The following is a 25,368-nucleotide window of genomic DNA, read 5'->3' as shown; positions in this document are numbered from 1 at the left end:
TAAACAATATTTCACAATAAAATAATTCACAAAAACAAAAAAAAAATAAACTTATAATTATTAAATATTTTCTCTCAGTATATTTAATGTTATTCACCTATGAACGCACTCCAGTGCAGATGAACGGGAGCGTGCTGAAAGCTCGTTGGTGGTGGTAATGTGCCTACGACACCACTACACACAGTCGTCGGTGAAAGCTTACCCGCACTGTCACTGTTGGCTCGGCGATGACTCGGCGAAATCTCCAATGTCGGCGAAGCAGCGACAAAACAAAAACCAAAGCTTGGCTTTCCGAGGATGAAAGCCTCTATCCACTTGCAGGCAGGGCACTTCACTCACTATCCAGATAGCGAAATGAACTCTTCAGCGGCAAAAAAAACATCAATCACGCGGTAACCGATAACGGAACTTGGACGCGACTTTCCTTCGTCTGGTTACTTCGGGCAATCGGCGAAGAATGTATGTTAATGTTGTAACAACCAATTTTTAATTTCGAGTTTGTAGATTCTGTACCGGTATTTTTCATGTTAAAGACGCGCTCAAGACGCTCATGTAGACTAGTACTTGGAAATGCGATAACTTTACAAGAATGATCCAAGTTGACCGACGGTCGGATTAGACTACATTTTGAAAAGAGCCAAAGTTTTTTTTTTAATTTTTTATAAACGTTTATAACTGAAAAACTATAATACCTACAAAGTTCTGGTCGAAATAGAAATGCAGGAAGTTGTATGGAAAGAAAAAAATTGTAAAATATAGCAAACTTTTTTAAACTCATTTTTCATGAAAACGTGTTTTTATGAAATCACCAAAATAACCCTTACAGTTTCCAACAAGTCACCCATACTTCGGAAGATGGACACTTTTACAAGAAAAAAGATTTCCTAACAAAAACTTTTTCATGTTTTCCTCGAAAAATTACCACTAATGTTTAACTCGTAACATTTTTGTGTGTATATCATGGCGATTGACATGTTCTGTAAACTTTTTTCTATTTAAAAACATGTCAAGAGCATGTCAAACGCGAAAATTCACACACAAAAATATTACGAGTGAACCATATTCATTTCAGGAGTCTCCATACAAACAAAACTATAAAAGATTGAAAAAGTTAATATTTTAATAAGATCAAAAACATTGTCGAATACACTGAATCGCTATCTTGGCTTTGCACAAATGAATTGAATTTAAACAATTTCCTACATTTCATCCTTTGACCTGTATTTTATGGATACTATAGTTTTTGAACTAGATTTTTTTTTGAAAAATAAGAAAAAAAAACATTTCAAATCCCTTCCCACTCCCTTTTCAAAAAGTAATCTAATTCTTTTTGAAGATTTCAAATATGTTAAATTGCTTAAATGGAAAATGTCTTTACACAAGGGAAATGCATTTTGCATTTCCCCGGAGAAGCGCAACATGATCGTGCAAAATGGTGTAAAAATTTTAAAAATATACTGAAGGTGCATCATATTATTGTGTATCGTGAAATATCGTCAATAAAAATTTTCATCGATTTTTTTTCCGGATTTTGTGATCCAGTACTGCTCTATTGTGCACTCCAATGTTTTCCTACGTATTGTTTTTTTTTATTGTTCGGTACAATTTTTAACATTTTTTGGCGTTTCGAAATTTAGAAAAAAAAAAAGAATTTAGCCAGTAGAGCTCTAACTTATATTTAAGTTTGCTCGTTCGTTTTTTTTTCCGATATGTAAAAATGTTTTCAGAATTTTTAAGAGGTACAAATGGCATTTACAAGAAGTACAAGAATATTTTTTCCATTTGTTCACTGTCTGCATTTTTTTCCAAAACATATGGTTTTATTCTTTTCATGCATTTCAAGACCTGGGTGGGTAAGCATGTAAGAAGTGCCCCCAAACCTTACAAAATCCTCATCCCTATCTATATATGTTCCAAAATAAGAGCTATGGTGAAAACGTTTTTTTTTGTTTTTTCACTCCATTTTCAATAAATTGGAAATCAAAATGTGGAAAAATAATCTCAGTGCTTCTTATTATACTGTATCGCGCCAAATCGTTTGAAAAAACTATCAAAATTTCAATTTCTTAATGTTTTGAACTTAATGTCACTTTTCACGCGGGGAAAACCGCATGAATTCCAAAATCCGCGTAAAAACAAACTGCGTAAATTTCAAAATCCGTGTAAAAATCTAACAAACAGTGAATGTTTCATCAGGTTACAATTTATTACGGGCTTAAGAATTCACATAATCACGACAGTTTGTAATTTTTCACAATTTAATTCACTAGTATATTTCCTTCAACAATTCCAAATTTATTTAAATAGGCGACCGGTTCGTCCACCATAATTCCTTTCACGAAGTAAAAGCTACGTGTACTTCCTTCGATTGTTCAAAGCCAAGAGAGCCTTTTTTATATTCAATGCTATAACAACTCTTTCTAAACTCAACTATAATCATACTCTTTTTCGATCATTACACGGTTTAACGTAAGACAGGCATAATATTCAGCGTTGCCAGACTTCTACCTTCCTACTTCTAACTATAACATAAACCGGCCACCTGAAATAGCTATTTCACTACTACATAAAGCTAAATTCATATACAAGGTATTTCACACAAATTCATCAATTAGTAAATATTGGTTTAGGCTGACGGTAGAAGGCACAACTTCGTCGCTGGTCGCTTCAAGAATCCAGTGGACGTCCGTAGTGTCACAACACGCACGATATTGTCAGGTCCGGGATGCAGTTCTACAATTCGTGCGAGAGGCCAGCGAGTAGGTGGTAGCGATTGGTCCTGCAGAACAACTATTTGACCAACGTGGAGGTCGGTTTTCGATGGATTAACTGCTGCCTGACGTTGAAGCTCCTTGAGATACTCGTTCTTCCACTGTTGCCAAAATTGTTGAACCTGAGAAGTATGTATCACTAAGCTATGCGTTTTACGTTCCAGCTCTTCATCGGAGGCTTCAATGTTTATGTCATTCTTCGGCCAATCATCCTCTCCCTTCCTCAACCAATAAGGACCGCGTTTCCACAGATCGCTTGTCAGTAACTGTTCTACTGTCATACCTCTGGAAAGCAGATCTGCAGGGTTACTTGCTCCTGGTACATGTTTCCAACTTCCGTGATGCGTCAACATTTGAATATCGGCTACCCGATTCGCTATAAATGTCCTCCAGTTTTGTGACGAGGAACGAAGCCAATGAATTACCACCATTGAGTCAGACCAGAAATGAATTGATGAAAACTCCATATCTAGTGCGGCTTCAACTTTGGTGAACAGATGCGCAGCTATTTGAGCAGCACATAATTCCAATCTGGGGATGCTGCGTTTTTTGAGCGGTGCCACTCTTGATTTAGACGTCAATAATTCAATCCTTATGCTACCATCCATTGCTTCCGATTGGGCATAAACACATGCGCCATTCTCTGTATCAGCTGAAATCTGTTCAGCCGGTTGAGTGGTACTTCTCCTTCATCAGAATCGGGAACGGCTTGCAAAGATGATCCCACAATAAAGTGCCCTGGTGTGAGAGCTTGCAAATCATTGGGATCCTCCGAAAGAGGAACTAACGGACGAGAATTCATACAACCTTCTATCTGTGCCAGAATGGTTTCAAGATCTTCCCTCAGTAGTATTGTGCTTCCAAGTTGGCGTACAAGGTGACGTTTAGCCACCTTGACTGCGGACTCCCACAATCCGCCAAAATTAGGTGCGCGTGGCGGTATTGTGTGCCATTGAATTCCCTCCGTTGCGAGGCTAGTTGCAATACGTACGTTTTCATTGCGGTCGTTCAGCATTCGATAAAGTGCATTTAATTCGTTCTTCGCACCGATAAAATTCGTGCCGTTATCGGAATAGATGTGTTCCGAGCATCCTCTCCTAGCCACGAAACGACGTAGTGCACTTAGAAATGAGAAAGTCGATAAATCTCCTACTAACTCTATGTGTACCGCTTTTGTGCAGAAACACACAAACAGTGCAATGTACGCCTTCGTGGGAGCTGTTCGACGATTCGGAGACTTCACAAAAATCGGCCCACAATAATCAATTCCCGTAGTTGAAAAAGGTCGACTCGGGGAGATGTGGGCGGGGGGAAGTTGACCAACTGGCTGGTTGACTAGTTTCGGGTCAACGCGAAAACATCGATAGCATGTTCGGATTACGCTTCGAACAGCTCTTCTGCCGTTTAATGGCCAATACTCGTTACGAACTGTTGCGAGTGTAAGTGATATTCCTCCATGGATAAGCTTTAGATATGTGGATATCAAGAGCAATCGTGTAAAGTGGTGGAAATCTGGTATCAAAATAGGATGTTTCAAAGTGTATGGTTGACTTGACAGTCTTAGCCGACCACCGACTCTTATAATGCCAGTAGAATCTAGGAAAGGATTCAACAGTTTCAGAGATGATCGATTCGATACCGCATTATCCCTTTCCAGTTGCCGAATTTCCGTACTAAAACATTCACACTGTACTGATTTGATCAGAGTTATCTTCGATGTGTGTAATTCTCGGAGTGAGAGTACATCAGTTGTTTCCCTTTCCTTTCCTCGTGCATTATTTATGAATCGTAAACAATATGCAATCGTGCGAATCATTTTTTGATACGATGAAAATCGAGTTATCAGTGGATTTGGTGGCTGAGAAGTATCACTAAGCTATGCGTTTTACGTTCCAGCTCTTCATCGGAGGCTTCAATGTTTATGTCATTCTTCGGCCAATCATCCTCTCCCTTCCTCAACCAATAAGGACCGCGTTTCCACAGATCGCTTGTCAGTAACTGTTCTACTGTCATACTTCTGGAAAGCAGATCTGCAGGGTTACTTGCTCCTGGTACATGTTTCCAACTTCCGTGATGCGTCAACATTTGAATATCGGCTACCCGATTCGCTATAAATGTCCTCCAGTTTTGTGACGGGGAACGAAGCCAATGAAGTACCACCATTGAGTCAGACCAGAAATGAATTGATGAAAACTCCATATCTAGTGCGGCTTTAACTTTGGTGAACAGATGCGCAGCTATTTGAGCAGCACATAATTCCAATCTGGGGATGCTGCGTTTTTTGAGCGGTGCCACTCTTGATTTAGACATCAATAATTCAATCCTTATGCTACCATCCATTGCTTCCGATCGGGCATAAACACATGCGCCATAGGCAAGTTCTGATGCATCTGCAAAGCAGTGTAATTGCACCTTTCCGGGCATAAATGCATATCGGTCGATACGAAAATTTGTCAAGTTTGGAAATTCTTCAATTAATCTTCTCCACTTCTTTCGGATTTCAAGTGGAACCTCTTCATCCCAACACAGTGAAATCGCCCATAGTTGTTGTAGCAATATTTTTGCACGTACTAATATTGGTGCAATCAATCCTAGAGGATCATACAAGCGTGCGATACTCGACAGTATTTTGCGTTTCGTTATTGGTTCATTGTTAACGCTTGGATCAATGTCAAATTGAAATTGGTCGGACTTTGGATCCCAACATATCCCCAGAGTTTTTATCATTTCCTTCGAATCGAACGTTTGGCAAGATTGTGTAGCCAGATTCTCTTCTGGGATGCCATCCACAACCTCCGGATGATTAGAACACCATTTCCTCAAAGTGAAACCACCATGCTTAAGAAGATCATCCATTTGTTCGCGAAGTTTGATAGCATTCTCTATACTGTCTTCGCCTCGAATAAAGTCGTCTACGTAAAAATCTCTTTTCAAGGCTCTCGCAGCGAGAGTAAACAATTCGCCCTCATCTTCGGCTAGCTGGTGTAGTGTTCGTGTCGCTAGAAATGATGATGACGACAGGCCATACGTCACAGTGGTCAGTTCATATTCACTGATCGGATCATCTTTATTAAACCGCCACAACAAACGCTGTAGAGGACGATCATCTGGATGTATAGAAATTTGGCGATACATCTTCTCGATGTCTGCTGTTAGTGCCACTTTATATTTGCGGAATCTGAGGATTAAACTCAATAATTCGTGCTGGACTACAGGACCGACTAACAGTGCGTCGTTTAAGGCATAACCTGTGCTAGTTTTCATTGAAGCATCGAATACGCTGCGTACCTTCGTTGTGGTACTAGAATCCTTCAGTACAGGATGGTGCGGGAGATAATAGACCACCGGTGGAATCGTTTCGTTCGTTGATACCTTTCGCATATGTCCCAACTCGATAAATTCAGCGATAAAATTATGATAATTCGTCTTCAGTTCGTGAGTTTTATCCAACCTTCGCTCAAGGCCTTCCATTCGTTGCAGGGCGTGGGAATATGATTCACCAATCAATTTGGTTATATTGTCTTTCTTAGGATATTTGACTATATATCTACCAGTAGTATCTCTGGTGGTTGTTTCTCGGTAAAACTGCTCACAAATTTGTTCGTTCGGGGATGGGATAGTAGCATCAATGTCCTCAATCTGCCAGAATTTCTCTAAATTGCTGGCAATTGATTCGATCGTGGAAAAACAAAATGTTTGGCATGCGACAACAGGATTGGGATTTGCATTAACATTTCCTGTAGCAAACCATCCGAACACGCTTTCAACTAATACGGGTGAAGGATTACCAATTTGTATCCGGCCACCTTTCAGGAACGAGAAAAAATGTTCGGCTCCGAGGATAAGTTCAATGCCTTTGGACACGTGGAATTCGGGATCGGCCAGGTTAATATTCCTTGGGATCATCCACTCATTCGATGGTATAGTATGAGTGGGTAAATTCGTGGTGATTTGGCGTAGTACTAAAAACTCAAGTGGGATAGAGAAATTGCTACATCTTGAACGTATGTTGGTGGATACACTTCCGAGAGTTTGTGTTTGTGACGCTCCGATACCGAAAATAGGTTGATTTGTTCGTTTTCGAGCTAATCGTAATCTTCGACAAAGTTGCTCGCTCATCAGGTTGCATTGCGAACCCGAGTCCAGTAGTGCCCGAGCCAAATGTTCTTTACCATAACCGTCTTGTATCATTAGTAGAACTGTTGATAGCAGTACATTAGCGCCAGTTGATATCGTCTCGGGATTAGTTGATCGGATAGAATTCGCTGTCATGACATTCAAATCATCATTGAAACATGTCACATTAGAGCTTGTGTTATGTGTCATTTGGGGCATTGTCGGCTCAAACCCAGGATGGAGCATAGAATGATGTCGTTTTTGACAGATTCGACAAGTGAATTTTGACGTGCATTTTCGAGCAAAATTATCATTTCTGAAACAATTGCTGCATATTTTCTTCACGTTAACTAGGTTGAGACGATCATTCAGTTGCATCTTCTCGAAAGTGGGACATTTTACTAAAAGGTGACGTTGATTACAAGCCAAACACTCTGGCGGAGTGTAGTCTGTTGATGCATAACTATTCACTCGTGAATTTGTAGGTGTGGAAATCCGCTTCAGTTGATTAGATTGTTTGATAGGCGACGACAGCTGCGCACGTTCCGAAGTTATTGATAACGATTCGAGTGTGCGTATTTTCCTGGTTAAATATTTAATTAGATTTTCGTAGGAGGGCTCTTCATCTCGGACAAAAAATCTTCCCACTCTTTCAGAGTTATTTAATCGATTCGACTGCTGAGTAATTGCACAAGCAAGCTACTCCATTGGTGGGTAGGTTCACATAGTATTTTGACGTGGCGTTGGAAATCATCTACTATGTTCCTTATCATCAGTACGAACTTTGCGGCATATTTTGGAGGAGTTATCAATGCTTGTAAATGTTTCTTCTTGAGAATGTATTTATTAGCATATCTGTTCAATAAAGCTTCCCATGCAACAGGATAATTGTTGGAAGTAATTGTCAATGATTCTATGACCTTCAGGGCTTCACCCTTCAAAGCAGATCGTAAGTATTGAAACTTTTGGATATTGGGAATTTCCCTCGATGTGTGAATGAGAGAGGTAAACGAATCATGGAAAGTTAGCCATTCATTGAGATCACCATCAAAATGGGGTAACGCTATTGTTGGGAGTTTTATTCCAGGGTTGGGAATAGCCGCCGATGGTGATTGAGGTTGTATTGGAATTGGATTGGAGGGAGGGATTTTCGAAACCAGACCACTTTTAACACGATAAAATTGCTCTTCCACTCTTGCTCTGATATCCAGATTAGCAGCGACAAATGCTTCGGTATCATCGAATGTTTCATATTCACCTTGTATTGATTCGAAGTTTTCCATCAGTAAATCCAGTCTACTCATACGTATCGCTACCTCGTTTATGTCTCGATTTGGATCGTAGTTCTCGATGAAATCCTCGATGCGTTGGATTGAATCGATTATATTGCGTCGCTTGAGCTCCTTCTGTCGAATCTTTTTCTCCGACATTTCGACACGGATTGCTGAAAGAATCGAAGAGACCCAGGAAGCACCACTTGTTGAATTTGAGGGGATTGGAAAGACACTCACCTGTGCCTACCAATAAATAGGCCTTGTATAAATGTAACAGCTTCACCGATTGAATGCAGTCGCTTTCGATATCATCAATCGATAACCTTTAATCCTTGGTCGAATGGGAAATGTGCCCTTGATGCAGGATGAGAATCCGGGAATCTATGTTAGTCCTGGATATGGATGCGTCCCTCGATTTGGCCAGTATGTCGTCGGTATTGGGAACCGAGTCGATTTTTCCACATGTATTTTCAGCGGTAACAGGGAATTTCCGTTCTCTTCGAATCCAATATGGAGTTAGATTTCACATAAAACGTCGCGATGGCTACCAGTGAAATTATCAGCACCCGCAATCCTGGTCACGGCACCATGTTTCATCAGGTTACAATTTATTACGGGCTTAAGAATTCACATAATCACGACAGTTTGTAATTTTTCACAATTTAATTCACTAGTATATTTCCTTCAACAATTCCAAATTTATTTAAATAGGCGACCGGTTCGTCCACCATAATTCCTTTCACGAAGTAAAAGCTACGTGTACTTCCTTCGATTGTTCAAAGCCAAGAGAGCCTTTTTTATATTCAATGCTATAACAACTCTTTCTAAACTCAACTATAATCATACTCTTTTTCGATCATTACACGGTTTAACGTAAGACAGGCATAATATTCAGCGTTGCCAGACTTCTACCTTTGTGCTCCCGTGGCCGAGTGGTTAGCGTCAAACCTAACATGCCGGGGGTTCGGGTTCGATTCCCGTTCTGGTCGGGGAAATTTTTCTTCAAAGAAATTTCCTCTGACTTGCACTGTGATCACGCGTATTCTAGAGCTTGCCACTCAGAATGCATTCAAGGCGTGTTATTTGGCATAAAAATCTTAACTAAGTACTAATAAAAATGACGCAAGTAATACTACGTTGAGACGGCGGAGTTCCTCTAGGAACGTTAGTGCCATATAAGAAGAAGAAGAAGACTTCTACCTTCCTACTTCTAACTATAACAGTGAAAATTTAAAATTCAACTCATATTCTAACAATTAATTAACTGAATTGATTACATTAAATGAGCCTAAAAAGTAACAAAAAAATGTGCTACAATCCCATACTGGTACAGCATTTGTATAATATATATGTTATAGCAATATAAGAGCAATATTATCGGGCGAAACAAGAGACACATTACAAATAATCACGTATTAAAGCTTTTCGCATACTTTACAACATGCACGGCCTAGACCGTAAAGCTTTATGTTCTGCTTTTTACTCTTAGAAAAAAAATTCCAACTTCATTTTATAATGTGGTGTAATTTTCACGATTGTTTCTGCCGAAGATGAAATGTTTTCTGCCAACACTAGTTTGGGTGTATTGAAAATGACCTAAAAAAGATGCAAAAGTGCAGGGAACGTTTATGTAAAGGTAGTCTGGACTGACTAGTGCATCGGTAACGTTGAGGCTGTGACGTGTTAGATTTGCAAGTATCATGGAGCGGCATAATAAATTTGTCTAAACAAGTTTATTTCTATTGTAGTTTAGCTTAATGTACACATTTATTCATTGCAGCGTAAAGATATTCTATTTAGATTTTCTTCCTAATCAAAACCTAGAGGAAATTGTGGACGGTAATTCGGATTTTAGCTTCCTGAAGCTCTTGGTTCAACTCGTGGTTGATGTCAATCAAGACCTTTCGGCGAGCCATTCGGTTTTGATTTCCTGAGGCATGAGAATCGTTTGCCTTTCTGACACTGGGAACAGCTAAAGATGAACTGTTTTGTGTACTATATGTATAATTTGGATTTGTTCAAATTCACCTATTGGTATCAGTTTTCGACGATGTTGTATGGTCCAACGCTCACGCTTCCGGGTGCCACACATCGAGCCATAAAGTTGTCTGAAAATGGAAATATTTTATATATATATATATATATATATATATATATATATATATATATATATATATATATATATATATATATATATATATATATATATATATATATATATATATATATATATATATATATATATATATATATATATATATATATATATATATATATATATATATATATATATATATATATATATATATATATATATATATATATATATATATATTCCTTCGCGGTCAAGCCGCCGTGAAAATACCAGTTTCAAAAAGCAGCACAGAAACAACACATCCTGGGTACTAGTTCCGTTATTTTGACTTTAATGGTTCACTAACTCCTTCATCTCACTTATTATTGACATATTTTCAGAAAAAAAGTAGCAGAGCACGTAATATTCGCAACAAAAAAAAACAATTGTAATGAATTGCTTTGCGATCGCTGCTTTCCGTCAAAGCTAAGATGTCATAGTTGAGAGTGTATAAGTGAATCGTGTCGTTGTGTGTTTTTCACCATAGATCCTATAAAATGCCAAAAAAATTATCACGAAATAATAAATTCATAATTTTTATGTTAAAATTACCTGCTTAATTTTCGAAATAATTCATAACCCATGCTCATTTTTTGAATGATCTCAGGGCCTTAAAGATCAATACGGAAATGAAGACGGCATTTCAATTGTGCCTACACTTGTTTGAAAAAATGACACCGCGAAGTCTTCAAAATCATTTCCTAATTTCCTCATTACAATTTTTCATTTCACTTCGTATTTTTGTTGCGTTTTCATGTTGTTTTGATTTAATCTTATTTGTCAACGGGAGATTCGACGAAGCTCATAATCTGATTTGTCGGAATCTTTCCTTCTCATTCGGGTAAACATTTCATAAATGTCACATTCGAGTAAATGTCGCATTGTTACATTCGAGTATTGAGTGTGTTTCGGGTAAACTTGTTTCGGGTGAATGGGACACAAACCCTTGAATGGAATCAATTTTGGTGTGAAATACAAAATTCGCTCTCGTTCAATTGGATTGGAAGTCATTCTCTCATTCTAATGTATTGCAACCATAAAATAGCTGATACCGTAAAATAGTATGAAATAATTGGACCCACAGTAAACATTATATTTGCGCTAACCAATTCATTATTACACGAATTCGAAATCAGCAGAGTGCTGCCCCCGCATGCAGGTTATGCCATAGAGTCATAATTTCGGATTAGCGTTTCAGTTTGCGGCGCCTCCACAGCCGTACCGAATGGTAATGTGGCGATAATTACGGCGCGATATCATTAGTCCAAGTCCTTCCGCCCTTGGAGCGTTCGAATCGTTTGGCAAACAAATAACAGTGGGCAGAACGCGTTGTTTTTTTTGTTTTTTTGTCCAAAATATATATTTTATTAAGGCACATGTGGCGTTAGCCTGACGGGGCCGGGAGTCCAATATTTTGACAATTTTTATCTTACAACTATGTTAGTAATATGTAACCGATTATTCGCGGTTGGCTCGAGGTTAGTATTACAAGTGTTCACATAATTGGTATGTTGCAGTCTTCGATGCTCTGTACGTGTGCCCGACACGGGCTACTTCCTATTGGGATGCAGCTGGCCATTAATCAGCAACGCTCCCTAGTCTGTACCCCATATCTAGCGTGGTGCGTCTTTCTCGACTCGAGGAATCCAGGATAGAATGGTCACTAGCCGGCGCAATCATCAGCTCGTGTAGAGTTGTCATGAGCGGTACAACCTTTGGCTCTTGATGAATGATCAGTGGACTGCACAACCTTCGGCCCGTGCATCTGTAAATAGTGTGTGTATGTATTGCCGCGACTAAGTAAAAGTTTATCGATCGGATAGGAGGGATATGAAACGGGGACACAACGAAGGAAACATCATTAAACGTTGACATCGGCGTTTCTGAGGAACAGGTATAGATGAAACAGAAGATCAGGATCCCGGCTACCTAAGATATCCCGGACGGGGATATCCGATTGTCTGCCTTGTGCTCTCAGTGCTCTAGAGAGCTGAGAGCGAGCAGCATGGAACCGGATACACGACCAGACAACATGCTCGATGTCGTGGTAGCCATCGCCACAATCACAAAGATTTATTTTTTTTATCCCATCCGTTTATTAGGCTCATTTAGCAATTCAGCTGTCACAGAGCCGAATTTATTCGTATACATTTTTATGTTAAGATAACTATTGTTGTATATTATTTAGGCTTAAGATTCCTATCCATCGATAAACATTTGTTTTTTTTTATGTATAACACAGTAGCTGTTTAGGCCTAAGAATATTCCAATTCTATCGATACACAACACATGCCGCCTTTTTCGGCGTTAGAATATTCCTATTGTTCGAATGTTCACAGTTGGACTGTTCACAACGGGACTGCTGATATGAGGCTTCCATTGCTGTGTTAGAATTAGCACCAATTACCGATGCAGCAGATCGTAATGTGAGCGGTAAGGGACTGGGATTACCGACACATGATGATTGTTGCGTGGACGTAGTAGCTAGAATAACACACAAAGATGGTCAGTTGAGGGGCCCTGAGTTATTAGCTCATGATCGTTCGCTTAGTAGCGGACACGCAACCAATTAGGCTACGAAGACCCCCAATCACAAAGATTGTTTGCTGCGAGCCCAATGCGATAGAGTTGCGCGTTTATGTTGTAGTGATTGGACATAAGCCGAGATATCACGCGAATGAAATCACGACCTACATTCAATCCCTTGAACCATGCACTCGTCGAGACCTTAGGGATAATCGTGTGTAACCAACGACGATGGGCAATGTTTCAATGATCCCTAATGCGTAATATATCGCACCCAGTTCAGCGACATACACGGAACAAGGATCTTTGAGTTTGAAAGAGGCACTGGAATTTTCATTGAAGATGCCGAAGCCAGTGGACCCGTTTATGAATGAACCGTCAGTAAAGAACATTTTATCAGATCTAACTTTCCCATATTCTGCCAAAAATATCGGCGGAATAGAATCGGAGCGTAGGTGATCTGGGATTCCATGGATTTTTTGTCGCATGGACAGATCAAAAATGACAGAGGAATTGCAGAAGTAAGGGAAGCAAACTTGGTTGGAGATGCCTGGGGAAGGGTGCACGTCGTGGGTAAGGTACTCATGGTATAAAGACATAAAACTTGACTGAGGAGTCAGTTGGAGTAGATTTTCGAAGTTATCAATCACCAATGGATTCATGATCTTGCAACGGATGAGAAATCTGTAGAATAATTCTGTGAACCGAAGAGTAAGCTGGGGTACTCCTGCCAAAACTTCGAGACTCATCGTATGTGTCGAATGCAAACACCCCATGGCTAAACGCAAGCAACGATATTGTATTCTCTCCAGCTTGAGTATATGAATCCTGGCAGCTGATCGGAAGCAAAAACTGCCATATTCTAACACTGATAATATCGTTGTTTTGTACAACTGGATGAGGTCTCCTGGATGGGCACCCCACCATGTTCCGGTAATTGTTTGGAGAAAATTGATTCTTTGCTGGCATTTCTGTTTCAAATACGCAATGTGTCTCCCCCAGGTACATTTAGAATCAAAATATACACCCAGGTATTTGAAAAACATAGAGTGTTGGATCGTTTTGCCGGATAGGTAAAGCTGGAATTGGGCGGGTTCGTGCTTCCTAGAAAAAACGACCATTTCAGTTTTCTCCGTAGAGAATTCGATACCCAGCTTGAGGGCCCACGTGAACAGATTGTTCAGGGTATCTTGCAACGACTTTTGCAGAACGACGGGATTAGTACCCGTGATGTAAATAACTCCATCGTCTGCAAGTTGTCTCAGCGTGCAGTCTCTAGTTAGACAATCATCCATATCATTGACGTAAAAACTGTACAAGAGGGGGCTTAGGCAGGAGCCTTGCGGTAGGCCCATAAAACTGTAACGAGAAGATTTTGAGTTGCCATGAGAGAAATTCATGTGCTTTTCTGACAGTAAATTGTACAGGAAATTATTCTGAATTGGTGAAAGTCCACGATTATGAAGTTTCTCTGAGAGAATTTCCATGGAAACTGAATCAAATGCCCCTTTGATATCGAGAAAAACGGAAGTTATTTGTTCTTTGCGAGCAAATGCGATTTGGATTTCAGAAGATAGCAGCGCGAGACAATCATTCGTCCCTTTACCTCGGCGGAAGCCAAACTGCGTATTTGACAGCAAATTGTTCGTTTCGACCCACTTGTCTAAACGAAGTAGAATCATTTTCTCTAACAATTTGCGAATACAGGATAACATTGCAATCGGCCTATACGAGTTGTGATCGCAAGCCGGCTTGTTGGGTTTTCGTATGGCTATCACTCTCACTTGTCTCCAGTCATGCGGGACAATATTCAGCTCCAGAAACTTGTTGAACAAGTTCAGCAAACGCTGTTTTGCCAAGTCGGGAAGATTCTTCAACAAGTTGAATTTAATTGCGAACGCGTTGCTTTAGTTGGGATTAATCTTGGCTTTGTTCTTCATCCGGCTGATCCGGTACAATCATTTTTTTTTATCCCATTTATTTATTTAAGGCTCATTAGCATTTCAGCTGTTACAGAGCCGAATTTTAATCGTGTACATGTCACATGGTTATTATATCTATAATTAGCACATTACACAGTAGTTGTCATTCGCCAGTATTCCTTCTATACCATTACATATGGTACATTCACACAGTAGCCATTTAGGCGTAAGAGTATTCTTTCTGTTCTTCCATTATCCAGTTAGACCGGACAGCGGAGACAGTTGATTGTTCATTGTTGAGTTATTTATAGAACAGCAGCCCGATGTGTCTTGCAGAGCAGAGCAGTTGTATGGATGAATCGATCTTATTTCGACCGTGGATCGATCTCCATCGCTGATGATTGTTGCGTGGACGAAGCTATTCTGTAACAACACAAAGATAGTCAATGAGGGTCCTGAGTTTTGAACTCAGGATCGATCGCTTACTAAGCGATCGCGCAACCAATGTGGCTACGGAGACCCCCCCCTACAATCATTGATTGTAATGATTTTGTGGTCGGAAACGGCTGTCCTTGTGCAACATTTCGAATGTTGCCGAGAGATATATTAGGCTGTCAAAAAAGTCCTGCGGTATTTCCGCGAGGTGTCGTTGTAAGCGCGTAGTTCTAGTTGTATTCATTGTATCGAGTCATACTATAGCTTGTTGGAAAGGTATTTTAATATAGCGCTATAATATAGTCCTTGACAGTGTTTTGTTTGGTTAAGTCGTTCGTGAGTTATAGTGTCGCAAATATGGAGCAAAATAAAGAAAAAATCAGACATATTTTACAGTACTACTATGACAAAGGCAAAAATGCATCTCAAGCTGCCAATAAAATTTGTGCAGTTTATGGACCCGATACAGCTTCCATTTCCACCGCACAACGATGGTTTCAACGTTTTCGTTCTGGTGTAGAGGTCGTCGAAGATGCGCCACGCTCCGGAAGGCCTGTCGTTGAAAATTGCGACAAAATCGCTGAATTAGCCGAGAAAGACCGGCATAGTAGCAGCCGTAGCATCGGCCAAGAGCTGGGGATAAATCATCAAACCGTTATTAACCATTTGAAGAAGCTTTGATTCACAAAGAAGCTCGATGTATGGGTGCCACACACGTTGACGCAAAAAAACATCTTTGACCGTATCGACGCATGTGAATCGCTGCTGAATCGCAACAAAATCGACCCGTTTGCGTGAAGCGGATGGTGACTGGCGATGAAAAGTGGATCACTTACGACAACGTGAAGCGCAAACGGTCGTGGTCGAAGACCGCTGAAGCGGCTCAGACGGTGGCCAAGCCCTCATTAACGGCCAGGAAGGTTCTGCTGTGTGTTTGGTGGGATTGTCAAGGAATAATCTATTATGAGCTGCTTCCCTATGGCCAAACGCTCAATTCGGACCTGTACTGCCAACAACTGGACCGCTTGAAGGTAGCACTCATGAAGAAGAGGCCATCTTTGATAAACAGAGGCCGCATCGTCTGCCATCAGGACAACGCCAGGCCACACACTTCTTTGGTGACGCGACAGAAGCTCCGGGAGCTCGGATGGGAGGTTCTTTTGCATCCGCCGTATAGTCCGGACCTTGCACCAAGTGACTACCACCTGTGTTTGTCCATGGCGAACGAGCTAGGTAGTCAAAAGTTAGCCACAAAAGAGGCCTGTGAAAATTGGCTATCCGAGTTTTTTGCCAATAAGGAAGCGAGCTTCTATAACAGGGGTATTATGAAGTTGGCATCTCGTTGGGAACAAGTCATCGAACAAAACGGCGCATATTTGACTTAAAACAGATGATTGTAATTAATTTTATGAACAAATGAAAATTCAAAAAAAAACCGTAGGACTTTTTTGACAGCCTAATATTTGCATTGATAACATTGATAACAATATAAAAGCAGGTTCTAATTCCGGTTTAACTATTGAAACATAATTTAAGCAAATGGGTCTTTGTCGCTAATTTTTACCTCGTGTATAGTCTCAATTGTCATTACAAGACAGATGGAGCAGCCTTGAACAATTTATACTCTGCAATATAATGAACCACCATATCTCATTGACATTCTCCGCCTAATTTTCCATTGTACTCATCTCCACCCATTGCTTGACGCTCCCCCGAAGCCGAAATGTCGACGCGTTGAACACTTTTAATCAACCCGTTTAACAATTCGAATGAGCTTACAATGGAAAGAAACGATAAGATTCTGAGTCTTGTTAATTATGCATGGCAAGTTAGTCTCGCATCTGTCTCCTCCGGGTAAGTCCAGAATTAACGATAGCGCTTCAACTTGCGCGAGTTTTTGAGCCTTCGCACGGCAATGAATGAGTGGAGATTTCTGAAAAGACCCCACGGATAAGATGTGCGATAATTATATGGAAGTTTATGATCCGTTTCGCGAATTGAAGCTGAAACGTCAGCAATATTCAACCTTAGCTTGAAGGCATGTTAGACAAATCAGCCTTTAAAGAAAAGAATTAAAAAAAATCAGGCATGTTTTGACACCTTGTTACAATACATTCTCATTTTTCTATTTTCAAATTCACATATAATTTTTTTTTTTCATTCGAAGAATTGAAATGAAGAATTTTTCCCATCGAGATGTGATGGATAAGCAAGTCATTAAAGGGGTGAGATACAACTGTAGTTATAAATATTTTGAAGGTTGATTTTTAATACCCAGAAATTACAAAATTATGAAGTATTTCTCAAAAACCAAAGTGAAGTGTGCCCAAAACGCTACTTCCAAAACTCTTCCGAGATTCCCACCATCTCCATTCCGGTTATCAAGCATTAAGATAAGCTATGCTTAATTCAACCTTTTGCGTGCAACATGCTATCGCATACCTCCCAAAGGCTCGCAACCAACAAGAAAGCACCGACTTCATAAATTAAGTGCAAGTGAAACCAAAAGGCACCGCGCTTCCCCGACTTCGAAACAAGACAACGCTGGTTCACTTCTTCGCTAGCCGCACAGTCCGCCCCGAAACGCACCCACCCGTGGGCAAACGCGACTTGGCAGGCCGAACAACATGGAGCTGTTTTTCGTAAACCACAGCCCACAGTAAGTCCATCAGTGGATACAAGACTCTCGGAAAAGAACCGCCCGGCACTGCTTTAATTCTCCAAACTGACACCCGTCTTGGCGGATGCCTGTGGAAACCGCAGATGTAGTTGAGCCGGGATAATTTATCTTCCGGCCGCACAGAAACACTGGGTGGGACCGATCGGAGTTTCGGTATCAGATACACAATCTCTTCAGAGCGGAAGCTGCCGAGGGCAGATATGATGAATGCAGAAGAATGATCGGCTCGATCGAGGAAAAAAGACACAGATGCGATAACTGGTATTCTTAACCCGGATGCACAAAAAATGTTTCATGCGGTACACTGAAATCCAATCTCGTGACATTCCTCATTGTTACTTCCATCAATATCTTGGAGAAAACGAATGGATGGATAGAAACCGTTCATTTGAAAAATTTAATTATGATAATTTCATCGATTCCAATATGAATCCGCCATTTGTTGACGGTATCCGATATAGTACCGATATGGCTTTCTCGAGGCGATGGAAAGCCTAGGTATTAATTTCCATTTAAAAATCCTTCCGCGAAAAGCCTTCATTACTACTCAATAATTATTCGGTTGGGGAGGAAAGTAGCGAATAGAAAAGCTCGTTATCAAGTCGCATATTAAATGCTCATTTTCCAATTTTACAAATTCGGCTGTTTGGTACAGTTCTGTTTCCTTTCTCGACTGGTGTCAAGAGTTTATAGAATGGTCAGCTATTAAAAATTAAAGAAATCATTAAACTCCCAACTAATTTATTTAGAAAAAGAGTTTTCCCCAAACCAACCAGAAAACGAATTGCGTTTCGTTTGTCGGTATATTGCTCTGTCAACAATTTGTTATGAAATGAAAATTATACATGAAAATCTATTTCACACAGATCAACAGACCGAGCAGGAGGAAGAGGAGTTGATAAGCTATGTTTGTAACGCTTTCGTAAGCGTCATTGTCTCGTCTCAAATAATCCTAGCTACTTTATTCGGAGGAACATATTTTCACTGTACGGAACAACAATTTCTCTTTGGATCTTTTTTTTTGTTCGATTTCTTTGCTCCGTGGCACTGAAATACCGACAAAAATCTTACACGTAAATACAATAAATTCGTGGCACACCTCCACATCGAACGGATGCATATACAGTTTCTCATCGGAAAACGAATAATGTCAATTGAGATTTAGTGGTTAGTGGGAAAACTTGGAAGCTGCGTGCTACAGATGATTTCCTAACGACGGCGTTCATATGAATGTGATTTTTCATATCGATCATTCAGGGCACACAAAATCAATCTATAACAAATTTGGGTTTGAAATTGGTAAACCTCAACCCATAGCATAATGAAAAATTGAATACAACGTATATTCAAACCCTCCTAAACTAAGTATAGCGAAGCAAAAGCTTTTAGAAATTAGATGTTTTAGATACAAATTATGATGGAAATTCGTTTAAACTCATTGTGATATTTGGACTCTATTCTACACTCGACAAAAAAATTACAGGAACAGAATGTGAAGTCAAAAATTTTAAGTGATTTTTGGCATTCTGTAACTTTGTGAAAAATGAACGCATATCGATGGGATGCACATCATTTTGAAGCTACAACTTTCAGGTATTAGAGTATTTGTCGTACATACTTTTATCTTGGGGTGTGTAGGTGTAGTGGGGTTCCAAGAACGTTCCTGTAGGACCTTCCCACACCGAGATATTTCAGTTTGAATGAAAAATTGCCCCTTGTTTTTGATTATGAATAATTCAATAAACAATCATCGTACCGTAAATCAAAAGGCAGTTTTGAAATCTCCAATAAATTCTGCACAAGGATATTTTGTTACTTTGACGGAAAAAAAAATATTTCAATTTTTTACATTGACTTCCAAAAAGTGCCAAAAACAGGATTTTCATAGTGCTTTACAAAATCCACTGTAGTTCTGCAAATATCGCAGTAAGTTCTAATGTTTCCAGGTTAATTTTTAGCCTAGTGTATACGCTAAACATCTGTGAATGTTTCATATTGATACGTTCAGCCGTTTTTTCTAGCCGATTTTTTAAAGTTTGGAATAAATTAGAGGAGCATTTAATCGCAAATCGTACCAGAAGTATAAAATCATACGCGACTCTCAGATTGAACAATTCGTAACTTTCGTCTTTATGAGTTTGTGGATAAAGAGAGCGTGTATGTGTGGAAATGCGTATGAATATATGTCAGCTTCATCACTCCTTACAATATTTGTACCTACAAACTCATGAAAACGAATGTTACGAATCGTTTGTTCTGAGAGTCGCGTAGGATTTTGTACTTCTGATACGATTGCGGTTAAACGCTCCTCTAATTTACTCCAAACTTTGAAAAATCGGCTGGAAAAAACGGTTCAACGTATCAATATGAAACATTCACAGATGTTTAGCGAATACACTAGGCTTAAAATTTGCCTGGAAACATTAGAACTTACTGCGATATTTGCAGAACTACAGTGGATTTTGTAAAGCACTATGAAAATCCTGTTTATGGCACTTTTTTGAAATCAATGTAAAAAATTTAATTTTTTTTTTTTCGTCAAAGTAACAAACTATCCTTGTGCAGAATTTATTGGAGTTTTCAAAACTGCCTTTCGATTTGCGGTGTGATGGTTGTTATATTCATTGAATTATTCATCATCAAAGACGAAGCGATAATTTTTCATTCAATCTGAAATATCTCGGTGTGGGAAAGTCCTACATGAACGAACCAAAAAAAAAAAGCTGATTGATAAGGTTATATGGATTTGCTGTTGAGTTGGTTGTCAAAAAATTGTGTTTGTTGAAAAACAAAGAAAAAATGATTTTTCATTTCTTCCCAATATTATTGCCTACTACACCTACACACACCAAAATAAAAATACGTACGTAGAATATTCCAATACCTGAAAGTTGTAGCTTCAAAATGATGCGCCTCCCATCGATATGCGTTGATTCACTTAAAATTTCCGACTTCGCACTCTGTTCCTCTAATTTTTTTATCGAGTGTATATCAGAAGCTGAGCAAGCTAATTCGAATCCATCCTTTGTTTATATTGAACGGAAACCGGCATAACGAAAAACAACTGTCATGAAAAGATGTGAAAACTCCATCAAATTCCAATCAATCTATAGCTTTTTCTCAGTGAAAAATATTGAGAGCACAGCAAAAGACAAAATTATAGGTGGTTCCCGTATTTTTTTATTTTTTCATTAGGGTGTCCATTTCCATTTTAGGGTGTTTCGAAAAATAATTTTTGTCCCGGACCGATTCAACATGACGATGATTGACATATCAAATTGAACCCAATGCGAAATTTTATTACACCTTTGAAAAGTCGTAATTCAAAAACGAAAGAAACACAACTCTGATTGGATATGTTATGTAAAAAAAAAACTCAGCTCTCAATGAAAAAATAAAAGATATAGCGCCCTCTATCATTAGCTATGTAAACTATAAAAAAAACATTAATTACGATAAAAAAACCAATTGCAATTATAATTTTTTTCAAAAAATACCAGCTTATTGGCTTCAATTTGATATGTTGAATCAGTCCAGCAGTTCAAAAGTTATGAATCATAAAAAAAGTCATTTTTAGAAAAAAAAAAAAAGGAAAACAAATTTTTCGCGCTACCCTAAAATTGAAATGGGCACCCTAATGAAAAAATAAAAAAAGTCAAACATTTTGCGATAAGTTACAAAACTTTTTTTACCATATCGGTTTGACATGGAATGGCTGGAATGGAATAATCAAAACCATGAAAACTTGGCTTTTATCCAACACTTTTTGTTAATTTTTATTTCGGATGGTTTGTACTAATGTTCCTTACTAAAACTAGTTTTACTATTATTATCTTACTAAAAATATTATCTCTATTAAATTATAATCAAACTCCAGCTTTTTCTCAGTGAAAAAATATTGAGAGCACAGCAAAGACAATATTGCACGTGGTTCACGTATTTATTTATTTATTAACATTTTAGGGTGTTCCGAAAAATCATTTTTGGCCCATTTTTCCAAAAATGTCTTTTTTCGAAAATTCGCCACTTTTGAACTTCGACATGACGATGAGCGACACATCAAATTGAAGCCAATGCGAAATGTTATTACACCTTTGAAAAGTCATAAATCAAAAACGAGAAAAAAACACATCTCTGATTGGATATGTCATGTTAAAAAAAAATCAGCACTCAATAAAAAAATAAAAGATATAACGCCCTCTATCATTAACTATGTAAACTATAAAAAAAATCAATGATTACGATAAAAAACCAATTGCAATTATAATTAAAAAAAAAAAAAAGACTAGCTCATTTACCTCAATTTGATATGTCGAATCGGTCCAGCAGTTCAAAAGTTATGAACTACTAAAAAAAGTCATTTTTAGAAAAAAAAAAAAAACGGAAAACAAGTTTTTCGCGCTACCCTAAAATTGAAATGGGCACTCGAATGAAAAAAAATTAAAAAATACAGGTCTAACATTTCGCTATAAGGAACAAAACTACAAATTTTCACGAAAATCTGAGAATTACCACATCGGTTTGGTATGGAATGGCTGGAATGGAATAATCATGGTTTTTGGTTTTTATCCAACACTTTTTATTAATTTTTATTTCGGATGGTTTGTACTAATGTTTCTTGCTAAAACTATTTTTACTATTATTATCTAACTAAAATATTATGTGACGAAAGGCGTAGTATATGAAATTGTGTTTGTGTCAGTTTCAATTATGTAAAAAGTCACAGGAGGGTTGTGCCTGAGACACGACTGCATAGTTGACGTAGGATTCCGTTAGACTATCTGTTGATTTTGGATATGTTTAAAGAATTGAACTCTTTGATAATGATTTGGTGGCCCTGAAAAGGGCCGTTTTGTTTGGTTGTTGGGTATTGTTTGTTGACTCCACCAGTGTTTGCAAACGAGTGATGAAAGAAAGATGGTAACTAGTCGTTAGATAGTGCGTATCAGATAGAAGATGCCGAAGTGGATACCGAATACAATTATCAATTTTTCTCATCGGTAAAAACATGTTACTTTAATATAAAGAATACATATTTGAAATGGAGAAGGTATTATAATTTTTACTTTCTGAGTGTTTATTCAACCCAATGTGAATTTTAATTGGACTAACAAAACGAAATACTATATGTAGAGAACATGGGAAATCACTTTTTTGAATATTTCTTCACTTTTCCAACTTTTCTCGCCGTATAAACATTCCTTGGGTGAAAATGAACACAACAAAACAGACAACTTGAACCGAACGACCCGTTCTCGAGCGGGAATACACCTTGGATTTTATTTATGAAAATAGAAATAAAAAGTTTCATATATCAAGTCATTTTTAACACAACTGCTACCATATACACTTTTACACTTACACTTGTGCTAAATTTTTCACAATAGACGATCGGTCATTGATATGAAATTTAACGGAGCAATCAACATTAACATTAACATTAAAGTTCCAAATTTAAATTTCATTTCAATTAATCGTATCACTCACCTTACTTGCAATATAAAAATGACTCCGACTTGCATATATTTGCAATGCCGATTTCCTCCGAGCACCTTGGTTTTGATGTCTCTATTAGGGAACACATTTCGGTGAGAACAAAAGCTCCCCCTGCTTTCATGTATTTGCAATGCTGATTTCCCCCAGACAGCTTGGTTTTGATGTCTCTGCTAGGGAACACATTTCGATTAGAGCAAAAGCTCCCTCTACTTTCAAGTATTTGCAATGTAGATTTCCCCCTGGTAGCTTGGTTTTGACGTCTCTGTGATTCTGTGATTTTGTGAAATCGATTGACGCAAAAATTGTATCGATCCATCATGAAATGAATAAGCAATAAGCGTTTGTCCCATTTATTTATTTTATGCTCATTGGCATTTTAGCTGTAATAGAGCCAAATTTTAATGGTGTACATGTCACATATTTATCATATCTATAATTAGCACATTACATAGTTGCCATTTTTCGGCGTTAGAGTATTTCCTTCTATACCATTCCATATGGTACACATTTACACAGTAGCAGCCATTTAGGCGTAAGAGTTTTCTATCTGTTCTTCCATTTATCCAGTTAGACCGGACAGCGGAGACAGTTGATTGATCATTGTTGAGTTATTTATAGAACAGCAGCCCGATGTGTCTTGCAGAGCAGAGCAGTTGTATGGATGAATCGATCTTATTTCGACATTGGATCGATCTCCATCGCTGATGATTGTTGCGTGGACGTAGTTATTCTGTAACAACACAAATATGGTCAATGAGGGCCCTGAGTTTCGAACTCACGATCGATCGCTTACTAAGCGAACGCGCAACCAATGTGACTACGGAGGCCCCCCCCAATAAGCGTTTGAAATTGGACAATTTTCACGATATGCTCGATTTTACGATTTTCAATTTGTATCCCAATATGTTCCCGAAAGACGTAATCCTACGTCAAAACAAAATATCGATAGAACATGAAAAAATTGCCTACTAAGTTAGATTTTCATTTGACCCGCAAGCTATGCCCCGTAAGAAACTCAGCCTGATCTACCGAAGGTTATTTGTGGCTATATTGAGGTCAAATTTTGATAGAGGCGTGATTTTTTTTATTTAAAAAGAGAAAATTATACCTAGTTTTGTTCGGAGGCTGTCCTCCCATTTCTGATACGCTTTTGAATAGCTCTAATGTGTAAGGAACTTGTATGTCAAGTTTGGTGAATATCGGTCAAGGCGTACGTCAGTATTGGGATTTGGTATCGGGATGGGGAAGGGAAGGGGGAGACATATTTTTCTTATCCTTTATCTTCTTGTTTTTACTTAATCACAAGTTTTTCGGAAAGCATAATCAATAATCTTTATAACAATATAACATACTTATAGATTTTTCTGTTATTATTATAAAAAAAATGTTGAGAGCGTCACACGGTGGTGATTCCGGGAACTTTTTGATCAAGGTAATGACCGGTAATTTGAAGTAAAAGTTTTTAAAGAAAATACTTTATTTATCATTTAAATTTATATGATCGCCTTCAAAATAGGCCCCTTTTGAAGCAATATACTTTTTCCAACGAACAATCCAGTTATCGAAACACTTTTCATAGTTGTATCGATAGCCTTTCGGCCGCAGTTCTGTCCGCATGGTATCTTAGGAATTTCTCGTGAAATTAAGTTTATTCAATCTGATATGTTGGACAAATCATCAGTTTGGACGACTGTTTTAATTAGCGATAAATTAGCATAGAAATCACCTTGATGTTTGGGGGCAAAGTGGTCATAGGTGAATAACGACTTACAATGTTCTGTTTACTAAAGCTGGTATACCTCATCACATTCTGCTCTTGAAGAGGTTCCTTTTGTGGCTTTGACTCTAGGAAAATATGCCACTCCAACTAAAGCAAGACTAATTATGCGGAATATTATGTGTTTCTTACTACGTTTTTGTATGTATGAGAAAATTTAAATGGAGACTCTAGGTGAATAGGCCAAGCTTATTTCATACATGTATCTACTATATCAAATATGTTTTGAACAAATTT

The 25,368-nt window shown here is 38.4% G+C and overlaps 1 protein-coding gene across 1 annotated transcript in view; it reads right to left on the bottom strand.

Moving 5' to 3' along the window:
• Positions 1-4,613: 4,613 nt before the first annotated feature.
• LOC129774553 (uncharacterized) overlaps positions 4,614-25,368 on the bottom strand; it is a 57,490-nt gene continuing 36,735 nt past the window's right edge. The window contains exons 2-5 of the mRNA XM_055778313.1: positions 17,772-18,043; positions 8,399-8,404; positions 8,146-8,331; positions 4,614-6,733 (exon numbers count right to left, since the gene is read on the bottom strand). Coding sequence (XP_055634288.1) covers positions 4,614-6,733; positions 8,146-8,331; positions 8,399-8,404; positions 17,772-18,043 — 2,584 coding nt within the window. The remainder of the gene's footprint in view (positions 6,734-8,145; positions 8,332-8,398; positions 8,405-17,771; positions 18,044-25,368) is intronic.

This window comes from Toxorhynchites rutilus, chromosome 3 (assembly GCF_029784135.1).
Source record: "Toxorhynchites rutilus septentrionalis strain SRP chromosome 3, ASM2978413v1, whole genome shotgun sequence".
In the NCBI taxonomy this organism is placed as follows: domain Eukaryota; kingdom Metazoa; phylum Arthropoda; class Insecta; order Diptera; family Culicidae; genus Toxorhynchites; species Toxorhynchites rutilus.
This window is presented reverse-complemented; position numbering and strand designations above follow the sequence as displayed.